This window comes from Crassostrea angulata, chromosome 4 (genome assembly GCF_025612915.1).
Source record: "Crassostrea angulata isolate pt1a10 chromosome 4, ASM2561291v2, whole genome shotgun sequence".
Classification (NCBI taxonomy): domain Eukaryota; kingdom Metazoa; phylum Mollusca; class Bivalvia; order Ostreida; family Ostreidae; genus Magallana; species Magallana angulata.
The window spans coordinates 3,544,100-3,558,333 of record NC_069114.1 but is presented as its reverse complement, the minus strand read 5'-3'; the positions used below and the strand labels follow the sequence as shown (position 1 = coordinate 3,558,333).

At 30.3% G+C, this 14,234-nt stretch overlaps 1 protein-coding gene across 1 annotated transcript in view; it reads left to right on the top strand.

Moving 5' to 3' along the window:
• LOC128180541 (uncharacterized) overlaps window positions 1-8,950 on the top strand; it is a 36,404-nt gene extending 27,454 nt beyond the window's left edge. The window contains exons 10-13 of the mRNA XM_052848657.1: window positions 5,682-5,766; window positions 6,010-6,087; window positions 6,533-6,769; window positions 8,706-8,950. Coding sequence (XP_052704617.1) covers window positions 5,682-5,766; window positions 6,010-6,087; window positions 6,533-6,769; window positions 8,706-8,950 — 645 coding nt within the window. The remainder of the gene's footprint in view (window positions 1-5,681; window positions 5,767-6,009; window positions 6,088-6,532; window positions 6,770-8,705) is intronic.
• The last annotated feature ends 5,284 nt before the right edge of the window (window positions 8,951-14,234 follow it).

Sequence of the window (14,234 nt, the reverse complement as noted above, 5' to 3'; positions counted from 1 at the left end):
CAACCCCTATTTATGATCACCGGTACATTAATTAATTAGCCTCAAGATTTTACTCTTACATACATGTATCGTTAATTTGTAGACGTAACATCTTTGAAACCCAGAGCTAGGAAATAATACTTTGAAAATGAATTACAAATGTAAATTAACTTTTATTCACTAGACTTATCGTATACTCGTACAAACTAAGATTCAACGCCTTTAAAAACCCTGACGTGCACCTGGGCACACGACACACCTGTTGTGTATATCTTGTATATTCTGTGTTAGTTCCAGGGGTTTTCTTAAGTTGGAAAAACAATAGACTTCAATTAGATATACACAAACATGCACCTGGGCACACGACACAACTGCTGTGTATATCTTGTATATTCTGTGTTAGTTCCAGGGGTTTTCTTAAGTTGGACAAACAATAGACTCTAATTAGATATACACAAACGAACAAAACTATGTCTAGACAAACAAAGCAGTAATATCCTGCCCGATATAACAAAGGCAGTTGAGAGTCTTTTCATCTTTAACATTTATCTAGCAGATCTAGAGTTAGAAATAATGAAAATTGAAAAAAAAATACAAACCTTAAACCGATTAACAAATTAAATCATGCATTTTTGGTTCATTATCTTTATTTTGTTTAATAACCGGATGAACTGAGAGAGAGAGAGAGAGAGAGAGAGAGAGAGAGAGAGAGATATTTTTTTTTTCACCGATTAATTTATGATAGGAAACAAACATACTTTAATTAGTTTTATGCACATATTAAGATACAGAGACTGCGCTCATACCTACAATAATTTTGAAACCCCCCAAAAATTATAAAGAATTTTATAACGGCAATCTGTGTCCATCAGAGCGGTGCTGATGATAGCGTTCTGTGTTTAATGGAGCGACGATTAAAACCGCCTGGAACACCCCCTTCCCTTCCTTGGAAATTATATTATCACTCTGATGACCCCCTCCCATCTCTATAAAAGAGCTTTTGCATTTAATATATGTTTTTATTGTTCAGCTTGATCAATATTGACTTAAAGGCCACTTAAAGACAGTGTAAAGGCAGTGTAAAGAGAGCGTAAATGCCACTTAAAGATGCTTAAAGGTGGCTTAAAGGTAGCTTAAAGAAGTTTGGACATTAAGGACCTATAAGCACTTGCTTAAAGGTGACTTAAAGGCGGCTTAAAGGTTGTATAGCCTTTAAGCTCCTTTAAGTCACCTTTAAGCCACCTTTAAGGACTTGCTTAAAGATGGTTTTTCGCCCTGTGTGTTTTAACGGTGTCTTTTTTCTTGTCTGAAAAACTATCAAAATTGATGTAGAATTCATATATTTCATTGTATAGAGAGGGGCACCCAGAAAGTAGTTACAACATATCATCTTTTAATTCTTTCTTGTACAAGTTCGAAACGATTAAAGAGGCATTTCTAAAGATCAACCAACATTTTAGTGTCAATTGTAGAATTATAAGCAAGATACACAGCTCACAATTTTGCTAGGTCTGAGTCATATTGTTTTCACATGAGTTTATTATAATCAGCTTAAGATTTTTAACTTGGTATTTCCTATTCAGCATGTAAAATGTAAAAAAAGATTGGCCTTAGATTTGTGAATAAACATAGGATTGTGTGCAAAGTTCTGTACTTTGCTTATAATTCGAAGCTTATTGTTCATTTTTATTTAAACACTATTTTATTCCATATAATACATTGAATGAAATTAGGAAGCAGGCACAGCCTATCTATGCATTCTTCCTCTCGTGGTCCTCTCATTGACAAACTTATTCAGAAATGCACTTGACATTGTTAAGTAAGAAATACATTTTATTACATCTGCAATATGGAATTTGTTTTTGAAAAGTAGTTATTCCTTTTTGTTTTAATAACAAAAAAGAACGTCTGCGTTTATCATGCAACATTTATTATTTAATGGCGAGCAAAGCACTAGAAAAAGAACAAGCTTTTACAGTTCATCAAGAATATTTAAGTTTCATCTTAACTTTTCTGATCTCCCGTAGGCTATACCGAAAACGGCAGACCTATTAATTGAAATTTACGGTTTTGAAATGTTTTGAACGGTTTCGTTGTAAGCAAGTTTTCAGTATCGCACCAAATTTTGTGAGAGCCATCAAAGTTCCTCCTACTCTGTTGAGAAACGTAAACAAAGGAATAAAAATTACATGTGTAATGTCAAGTGATCTCGTGCGATATAAACTGATTGAAGTAAAGCGGTGAATCATGCATCTGTCCTGAGTTTTACGTTGAATAAATAATCGCTATTTTAGTGTAAACTGTGATTTCTCGACTCTTTATTCTTTATGATACAATTCTTTCTGACATAGATACGGGTAAGAATTTCATATTCTAGTTTCATGCTTTATTGTCAAATTGGTCTTGTAGTGGGAAGGAGATAAAACAATCGTTTTTTTTAATTACAGCCACATGATGTTATAAAAAAAAAAACAAAGAAAAATTAGAGCTGCAAAATAGTTGAAGAAGTTTCACTTTTTAAAACCTTTTAACGGAAATTGGTATTTACAAAGTCATCAAAAAAAATGTGCACACACTAGCATAAAAAAAATAATCAAATGAAATACAAATTTTTTAAACCATTTTAGATAAAAAAAAAAAAACAAACAAAAATGAAAAGTAATTTTTTATTTACACATCTCATGTGTATGTAGTTCCAGCAGCTTTCCCCCAACAGTTGCACCGTAAAACATATTGGTCGTAGCGAAGTCCTAGGGACCAATGCATTTACTTCGTTATATACATGTACTTCGTTACTTTGATATCTTTGATAATCGGATTGTGAGTCGAAGATTTATATAAAAATAAATTTATTCAAACTCTTAAATTAAATAGTGGTGCAAACTTTTTTAAACTGTTAATAAATTCGATATAAAAGTGTTAAACTTCATCACTATTCACCTCTACGGGACTCCAAATCAGTTTGCTATATCCGTAAATTCGTTATATATCCGAATTCGTTAAAATCGTACAATTTTGCAAAGATTTGTTAAGAATAATACCGGAGACTTAAAAAAACCTTGCTATGTCCGAAAAATCGCTACATCTATATTTGTACTAAACAAGTTTTACTGTACTTCTTAGCAAAAGGTATAGTAAAGATGCAAAACAATTTCGAAATACGATGTTGTCGTTTATCAATTATTTAAAGAAAACGAAATGTATATCATTCGGAAAATAAACATTGGATGTGGACTATGCTAAAACTATCATGTTTACCATAAATTCGTAAACTGTTTCAAGAGCTTAATTTTAAAATAAAAAAATGGAAATAAAACATGTATTTTGCATTGCATGTAAATATTAGTAGCATACATATCTATCGACCAGACGACAGCTGACACAATAATATGTCATTGAAAAGTGATTAAAAGTACGGGTATTAGGTTTCAATTTAATTCGAACCTGATAAAATGCGTTGGTTGAATCAGGTTTACATATGATCATTTTTACCTCTTAAAAGAAAATTATAAATACAAACTTTGTAAAGAAGGCTTTTAAAATGTTCTTTGATATGACAATGGTAAGTTTACTTTTGTAACAAACTAGTTTCGAGAATGATAAACCGTTTATGAAATAAATTTAATGGAATTTACTTTTGGCACACAACGAGTGTTTTAAAATAGTAATTGTTCGATCAAAAAGTTGTTAAAATATTGCATCTCCGTCGTTAATTTTGCTATTTTGAGGTTTTTTTTGTGTGTGTGGGGGGGGGGGTCGTGGTAAGAAAAATGTATTTTTATTAATATACATATTTTCTGTAGAAAATCAATAAAACTTTTATGATTTGAGGATTATCAACTGATTTTCTTAAATTAAAACCTTAGATGGTATATTTTTGTGTATAATTCAATAAATTATGAAATTCTCTTGTTAAATATTGGCTGTTGAATTTTTGGACCGTGTGAGCTTAAAGAAACTGTAAGAAAACAAAAGCGCAAAGGTATAAACGTTTTGGCCTCTTTAGTAAGTTTATAAGTTGCTTTAAATGTTCAAATAAAAAAAAATGATATGACACAAGTTTCTAAAAACACTGGGACTACCTTAATCAAATGTTACACAATATTCTCAATAAACAAATATGTATACAACTAAAACGAATCAAAATCGTTTATAATTCTATACCATTGTGTTTATTGCATTATTTTTTTTATAAAATGCTCCATGTAATTGTTAGAGTTGAGAAAAACAATGTATTTTGAACATTTTTAGGTAACATTCGTAAAAAAGTTGTAAATCAAAATCAAATTCCAACTTTTGAAAAATAGATTTTATACGTATAAAGCAATAATAAGAAGGGAAAAAAAGCTCCAAAGAAATCGAAGAATTTTAATTTGAAACGAAAAAAGTTGCAAAATCACATAATGAAAAATGGATGAAAATTATACATGTATGAACATCCACTGTACTAAAATACATTTTGAAAAATATTTATATTTACAGTTGTTTTGAATACACATATTAGAATTTAATCTTTAATAAATCATAGATATTGAATAAACTTATTGCAAGTTAAGAAATATACGCAATTATTTAGAACATTTTTTTATATTTTTTAAAAGTTACTTTAATTTATTGGTCATTTTTACAGCACATTGTAAATCAAAATCATTGTCCGAAAGATAAATATCAAACGTTTATATATATGATTATATTCTTAACCAAACTCAAAGAAAGAATAGTATATGCCTTTTATAAGTCTAGAGGTTATCCTGTATATATGGTATACAGTACTGGTACACGCTTAATCTGCCACTTGCTTAAATATATAACTTATGTGTTAAACTCTTTTTCCTTCTGAAGTCCAAAATACAACTTGCAAGAAAAACTTAATAATGCATAAATGTTAATATATAGAGTTGTCGCTAAATCGTCTGATCACATTCGATGCGAAAGGGACTATTAAAAGTAATTAAGTAACGCATAAACTATGTTTTGTATATTAAAAAAATATTAATTCTCTGACATGTTTTTAAATATATATATATATATATATATATATATATATATATATATATATATATATATATATATATATATATATATATATATATATATATATTTATATATATATGAAAGACATATCTGTTAGATTTTTTTTTCATTTACATGGCGTCCGCTTAATTCGTTGTGGATCTGTTTGTTTTAATTTTTGCATGATATTTTGACACAGTCTACAAATATATACATAAATTACATCAATGATTTTTTAGCCTGCTTCTAGAGGCCGATCATGCAAGCTTTTGTGCTAGCAAAACGGAAGGAATTTGAAACCTGGCTAGGTCTTGTATAAATAGACCCCCAAAACAATATTAAAAAAAAACCCACAAAAAGAACCCCCAAAACCTGATTTTTGTAAAATATTCTTAATCTGAAAATTTAAAACGTGTGACATGTAACTGGTGTTAAGGTTTTTTTAATTAGTTAAGTATTTAATGAAAATGTTAATATTTAGTTAAAAAAAAAAGACTGTGCAAAAAAGGGAATTAAATATTTTGTTTAGGATATCTAATCTGCACTTATTTCGTTGCAAGAATATGATGGTTTCGGATTTTATACATAGTTCACCTTAAAGTAGATATTTCGTTTTCAAATAATGGTAAGATATTTTTTAATAACTCTTGAAAACTTGTAAGTGTACAATATATTTGTTTGCTCACTAGATGATTGCCGTTTTCTTTGTGATGTTTGAAATCAGCCTAGCTGGGGCAGAAACAAACACCGAAACTTGTAAGGACATGTTACAGGGTTATCTGACAGGACAGCTGTCGTCTGGTCTAGGAACATATCAGGTGGAGGTTCTGAGGCGGGAATTCAAAAGTTTTACCGAACATGTCGAAGAATCAATAAGGGTGTTTAAAGAAACAATAAAGTCTGATATACAAAAGATGCGAGGTATCATGTGCCAATTACTGCGTATTATAATTTGTAAGCATATGATAATTTGATCCATTCACACCTGACTATATAATGATCATTGATTACTTTAAGATGCACAAAACAGCAGCTATGTTTACACAAGATGGGGAAAGAAGACATGCCCTTCAGATGCTGAACTAATTCTATCAGGTGTGTTATAATACAATTATTGCATTATTGCTGTTTTAGTTATATACGATGGTGCTACCCGAGAGGTACAATATCTACCTTGATGTTGGCTTAATCATTGATCTTTTTCTCGTCCAATGTGGAAGAAATGAAATGTTATACTGACATCCTAGGTCAGGTGTAGGTGAACATAATGTTGTACCTTTTCAAGATAGTTGGATATCAGGCAATTCGAGAGCTAGAGATTCAATCATTTAATAGAAATATTTTGGCAAATCACATATTAGAACTTTTATATCAAAACTAGATTTACTTTAATGAATCTAACAATCCTCATTTCTAATGATAAAAAATGGAAAAAATGAATAAAGCTGTTAAACCAAGACAACTAGTTGTTAAAGTATATCAAAAGAGCATGTTATGACATGCAATATACATGTCTATAACCTAGACCAAACGTTTAAAGGTTTTACCGGTGGATCATATTATGGCCACAAGGGAGCTGCAGTTGATTCTTTGTGTTTACCGAGAGACCCAGAATGGGGGTTATACACGGATGGGACGGATGATGATAAGGCTTATGTCTATGGCGCGGAATATGAAACAGCCACTTCTCCTGGCAACCTGCGTTCACTTTATCATCATGACGTCCCCTGTGCGGTTTGTCTTCAGAGAAACAGATCTGTCGTCAAGATGTTTCCAGGTGAGATTGAATGCAATGTTATATGGATATTACTTAAGGAACTATATGGATTAGTGTACTCAGCTATGTTGTGGCTGTTCGAAGCTAGAAAAATTAAACATTTACAAAAAATGATACATTAAACGTGAGTATTTCTTTATGTTTTTATAACATAGGATAAGAGCGATATCAAACATTATGTTTAATGCATTTTTGTAACGTCATATGTATCTGCTTATTATTTCAAGTACTATCGAAAGAAATGAAGATCGTGGTGTCAAATATAAGAAATACTCCCGAGTAAAGTATCATTTTTTCGTTAATTTTTAATTTTTAATCTTCGAACAGCCACAACATAGCAGGGACAACCAACGTGTGTATCAAAGCAGTTTTTAAAAAAGATATCATGTTCTTGTAGAGGCTATATTGTTTTAAATGTCAGATATTTTAAGAAAAAAAAACACACAAAGAAGCACAAAAAGGTTTTTGAAACACATCTTAAGAATTGTACAGTAGTTAATTTCGACATCAAATCGTATGGCTTACAGCAAAGTGACTTTTTACACATCGCTGTGAAATTAATTGGGAAGTCTTTACATACCCGCGGTGATTATTATATAAATCAATCAGTTTTAAATAAACAAGGAAAAACATTTTGGTATATGGTTAGAGATCTACCAGAAATCGGAGTTCACGCCAATTCTTATTAAATAACTATAGAATGGCTTGCATAATGTAGGAAGTTATTGAGATACTTCGATGAGTTTGAAGACAGCTTTGCTAAGACGTTTTGAACTGACGGACGATGGGTTTAAGAAACAGTTTGATATTATTATTTAGAGGAGCGATATTCTACGTCTATGTACTGTACAACGCTAAACGTGTTTTTCAAAAACCTTTTTGTTCTTCTTTGTATTTTTCTCCCAATAATCTAACATTTAAAACAAAATAGCATCTACCACTGCATTGATACAGACGATGGTTTTCCGGGAACTATTTAGAGTGAGCGCAAAACTTAAAATCGGTTTACTCTAATTTCGTCTAACAATCTCATTTTGCTATTTATTTATTATTATTTTCGGGTCACCTCGTCTAACAATATCCACAATTTGAGATGCATGATTAGAATATTCTTTGCAGAGTAATTTGAAGTAACACGTTTTCCAGGCGATATAAGACGTCCAATATTTTTTAACGATTTCATACCGAAAATACACAGGATTCCCTTAAACATGTACCCAGCTTGCACATTCACTTTTTAATTACTTGAAAAAAAGTTTGTTCAAAGCGACAAAAAACTGCGGATGCCAAATGTTCTGTATGTAAATGTGGTACACACATTGTTGATACATACATACATTGGGTACATGTATGTCGCTAATATTTTTTCGTATATTTTATCGGTCTGGGTTTGGATTTTACTTGATGTTATCATATTTATCAAAATTATTAAATTGACCTTTTACAAACATTTACAACAAAGTCTTTATAATCGCTTTGCTTTTTTTTTTTATATAAAATGGTTCCAAAGTGTGTAAAAATGTTTATTAGCTGACATTTCGCCGCCTCAACTTCTGTTTCTTTTTTCTTTTGCATTTTACTGCAAATTCCTCATAAAACTTGTCGGAAAACGCCCCTGTAGAATCTTAAACAATGTTTTATTTAAAGCATTTGTGGGTATATATCATAGCAATTCTCAAAAATGTTAAAAATGTTATCTCCCCAGAATTTGTTATCTGCACATTGATGTATAATAATTTTTTGGTATATATCGTTATATGTCCTTTTTTCTATATGCTTTAATTTTATACCCTCTTCCCCCCATAATAATTAAATAAACGTAATGCTACAAATTTCATACCCCTTTCCTCCAAATTCCCAACATTTTTTATTTTGGTTTTCCACAGTTTAAGAAAAAAGACCCAGATAACATTTTATTTCATATCTTCATTTGTAGCTAGAAAATCATGTTACAAGGGCTGGAAGTTAGAGTACCGTGGTAATCTTATGACAGGATATCATGATCATCCAGCCGGTACCATGTATACCTGTGTTGACGAGCATCCAGACACCTTACATGGAGGTCTTGCTAATAAATATGGCAAACTTTTCTATTCCGTAGAGGCTCGCTGTGGTTCCTTGAAGTGTCCACCTTATGTCGAAGGAAGAAAAATTGTTTGTGTTGTCTGTTCCAAAGAATAAATGATTTTGTAAAATCGATTATATTTTTTGCCGTCGTTATAGAATTTTTAATTCTAACTTGCTAGGTAATCTACAAACATCTTGTTATTTAACCTCATGTAATTTAACCCTACTTTATCATGTTGAACAAGCCACGTGACGGGACAGTATTTACATGGACTGAAAAAACCCCGTAAATTAGACATCCTTGATCATAAAAATGAAATTTGAAAACACTGCACCTCAAAAACTTTGTTATTTCGAATATAAACCTCTATTACCTTTTCCTCAGCGGGGGTAATTGATCAGGAAAGCAGTTCCTCAATTTACAATATTCAATCATAACATTGTAAATAGTTTATCATTTGCATCCATTATAATCTCATTCTATATTCTTGTCGTTAGATAAGTGCTCCATTGAGGACGATATCAACCATATCCGAACTTTGTTTGTTGCTATACTAGCTTTGAAGATAAATTACTTTTTAGACACATTTATTACGATGTTGCCAATCCCGTCTTGAATGTTCGACAAAGAGACTGTCGAATGCTTCTAAACTTTTGTAAACATTAAAATAATTGGATACTGCAGATTTATCTTATGAGAGAATCAACGAGTATAAAGAAGATTCCCTGAAATCTTCAATAGAGAAACTTTAAACTGGAATGTTGAAATTAGCGACAATATTATTAATTATAAATAAATGTATTATCTAAAAGAAAAGGTCCCCTGTATTCCCAAATAAAACGACCCACCCACCCCCACCTCCCCCCCCCCCAAAAAAAAAAATACCAAAAAAAGAAGCAATAAATAACGCACGATTCTGCACGGAGTTAATACCTAGTATCAGGTAGTATTGCAAACTCAAGTATTATGCATACTAAGACCAATCATTAAAAAAACCTCTTAGAATGTATTATCCAAAAGTAGTACAACTGCAAACATAAATGGTATAATGCGTCGCAAGCTAGCGAGGATAGGTTTTTTGTCAATATATATAGTTATTATTGGAGACAACCGGCGATAAGGAACATGGTAGTTGTGAAAAAAAGCTAACACAAGTAGATTGTAAATCCGAAACAAGAAACGTATAGGGCAACGTAGTTCACCTGATCAACAATAATTTTATATGGGCGTTCATAGGATATTGTACCATATAGCCCCTCAGTAAAATAACAAAAATAAATATTGTAAAGTATTCGAAGATTACACTTATTTTCGCATACACTTAATCTTTGGCATTGTACCTTAATGGAATACAATTTTTACCGATAATAAACTTTTGGTAAGGGTACTTTGTTAACTTCCAATTCCCGATATTTTCCTTCCCGCACTTTATAAAGCGATTAATGTATTTGAGAGCATATAGGTACTATTTCTTCCTCAACTACTTACCAGTTATTGTATTATTAAAAAAAAAATATTACAATAGTTACTGTGTTTTATTAAAAAATTCCTTAAGATTAGAAGAATAAAATTGTGCCTCAATGTGCTCAATTCCTCAAATTAAAAATATTTAAAAATTTAATTGGTTTTCCCTTGGCCTATTATAAACGACTGTTATTTACCTGGCGTTAACTTGTATGACTTTTTAACCTTACGCACTCGAATGAAAAATGTTGCCACGTAACATGTTAAAGAGTTGTATTATAGTCAATGTATGGACAGGAATATCAGTCTATTTCAATAAGGCCCATCCATAATTTTTATCTTTAGTAAAAAAACATCTAAGGGAAACAAACCAGGGTGCTTTTCATTTGTAATAATTTCTTTGGAATAGCCACAATGCCTTAATACCAGTAACCAAATGTGTCAGAACCATGGAAACTGTTTTAACGGTGTCTTTTTTCTTGTCTGAAAAACTATCAAAATTGATGTAGAATTCATATATTTCATTGTATAGAGAGGGGCACCCAGAAAGTAGTTACAACATATCATCTTTTAATTCTTTCTTGTACAAGTTCGAAACGATTAAAGAGGCATTTCTAAAGATCAACCAACATTTTAGTGTCAATTGTAGAATTATAAGCAAGATACACAGCTCACAATTTTGCTAGGTCTGAGTCATATTGTTTTCACATGAGTTTATTATAATCAGCTTAAGATTTTTAACTTGGTATTTCCTATTCAGCATGTAAAATGTAAAAAAAGATTGGCCTTAGATCTGTGAATAAACAGAGGATTGTGTGCAAAGTTCTGTACTTTGCTTATAATTCGAAGCTTATTGTTCATTTTTATTTAAACACTATTTTATTCCATATAATACATTGAATGAAATTAGGAAGCAGGCACAGCCTATTTATGCATTCTTCCTCTCGTGGTCCTCTTATTGACAAACTTATTCAGAAATGCACTTAACATTGTTAAGTAAGAAATACACTTTTATTACATCCGCAATATGGAATTTGTTTTTGAAAAGTAGTTATTCCTTTTTGTTTTAATAACAAAAAAGAACGTCTGCGTTTATCATGCAACATTTATTATTTAATGGCGAGCAAAGCACTAGAAAAAGAACAAGCTTTTACAGTTCATCAAGAATATTTAAGTTTAATCTTAACTTTTCTGATCTCCCGTAGGCTATACCGAAAATGGCAGACCTATTAATTGAAATTTACGGTTTTGAAATGTTTTGAACGGTTTCGTTGTAAGCAAGTTTTCAGTATCGCACCAAATTTTGTGAGAGCCATCAAAGTTCCTCCTACTCTGTTGAGAAACGTAAACAAAGGAATAAAAATTACATGTGTAATGTCAAGTGATCTCGTGCGATATAAACTGATAGAAGTAAAGCGGTGAATCATGCATCTGTCCTGAGTTTTACGTTGAATAAATAATCGCTATTTTAGTGTAAACTGTGATTTCTCGACTCTTTATTCTTTATGATACAATTCTTTCTGACATAGATACGGGTAAGAAATTTCATATTCTAGTTTCATGCTTTATTGTCAAATTGGTCTGGTAGTGGGAAGGAGATATAACAATAGTTTTTTTTTAATTACAGATGTTATAAAAAAAAAAACAAAGAAAAATTAGAGCAGCAAAATAGTTGAAGAAGTTTCACTTTTTAAAACCTTTGAACGGAAATCGGTATTTACAAAGTCATCAAAAAAAATGTGCACACACTAGCATAAAAAAAATAATCAAATGAAATACAAATTTTTTAAACCATTTTAGATAAAAAAAACAAAACAAACAAAAATGAAAAGTAATTTTTTATTTACACATCTCATGTGTATGTAGTTCCAGCAGCTTTCCCCCAACAGTTGCACCATAAAACATATTGGTCGTAGCGAAGTCCTAGGGACCAATGCATTTACTTCGTTATATACTTCGTTACTTTTATATCTTTGATAATCGGATTGTGAGTCGAAGATTTAAATAAAAATAAATTTATTCAAACTATTATAGTATATAATGGTGCAAACTTTTTTAAACTGTTAATAAATTCGATATAAAAGTGTTAAACTTCATCACTATTCACCTCTGCGGGACTCCAAATCAGTTTGCTATATCCGTAAATTCGTTATATATCCGAATTCGTTAAAATCGTACAATTTTGCAAAGATTTGTTAAGAATAATACCGGAGACTTAAAAAAACCTTGCTATGTCCGAAAAATCGCTACATCTATATTTGTACTAAACAAGTTTTACTGTACTTCTTAGCAAAAGGTATAGTAAAGATGCAAAACAATTTCGAAATACGATGGTGTCGTTTATCAATTATTTAAAGAAAACGAAATGTATATCATTCGGAAAATAAACATTGGATGTGGACTATGCTAAAACTATCATGTTTACCATAAATTCATAAACTGTTTCAAGAGCTTAATTCTAAAATAAAAAAATGGAAATAAAACATGTATTTTGCATTGCATGTAAATATTAGTACCATATATATCTATCGACCAGACGACAGCTGACACAATAATATGTCATTGAAAAGTGATTAAAAGTACGGGTATTAGGTTTCAATTTAATTCGAACCTGATAAAATGCGTTGGTTGAATCAGGTTTACATATGATCATTTTTACTGCATAAAAGAAAATTATAAATACAAACTTTGTAAAGAAGGCTTTTAAATTGTTCTTTGATATGACAATGGTAAGTTTACTTTTGTAACTAACTAGTTTCGAGAATGATAAACCGTTTATGAAATAAATTTAATGGAATTTACTTTTGGCGCACAACGAGTGTTTTAAAATAGTATTTATTCGATCAAAAAGTTGTTAAAATATTGCATCTCCGTCGTTAATTTTTCCAAAAATATGCTATTTTAAGGGGTTTTTTTTTTGGGGGGGGGGGGTCGTGGTAAGAAAAATGTATTTTTATTAATATACATATTTTCTGTAGAAAATCAATAAAACTTTTATGATTTAAGGATTATCAATTGATTTTCTTAAATTGAAACCTTACATGGTATATTTGTATGCATAATTCAATAAATTATGAAATTCTCTTGTTAAATATTGGCTGTTGAATTTTTGGACCGTGTGAGCTTAAAGAAACTGAAAGAAAACAAAAGCGCAAAGGTATAAATGTTTTGGCCTCTTTAGTAAGCTTATAAGTTGCTTTAAATGTTCAAATAAAAAAAAATGATTTGACACAAGTTTCTAAAAAAACTGGGACTACCTTAATCAAATGTTACACAATATTCTCAATAAACAAATATGTATACAACTAAAACGAATCAAAATCGTTTATAATTCTATACCATTGTGTTTATTGCATTCAATTTTTATAAAATGCTCCATGTAATTGTTAGAGTTTAGAAAAACAACGTATTTTGAACATTTTTAAGTACACATTCGTAAAAAAGTTGTAAATCAAAATCAAATTCCAAGTTTTGAAAAATAGATTTTATACGTAAAAAGCAATAATAAGAACGAAAAAAGCTCAAAAGAAATCGAAGAATTTTAATTTGAAACGAAAAAAGTTGCAAAATCACATAATGAAAAATGGATGAAAATTATACATGTATGAACATCCACTGTACTAAAATACATTTTGAAAAATATTCATATTTACAGATGTTGTGAATACACATATTAAAATTTAATCTTTAATAAATCATAGAGATTGAAGAAACTTATTGCAAGTTAGAAATATACGCAATTATTTAGAACATTTTTTTTTCTATTTTTTAAAAGTTACTTTAATTTATTGGTCATTTTTACAGAACATTGTAAATCAAAATCATTGTCAAAAAGATAAATATCAAACGTTGATATATATGATTATATTCTTAACCAAACTCAAAGAAAGAATGGTATATGCCTTTTATATGTCTAGAGTTTATCCTGCATAT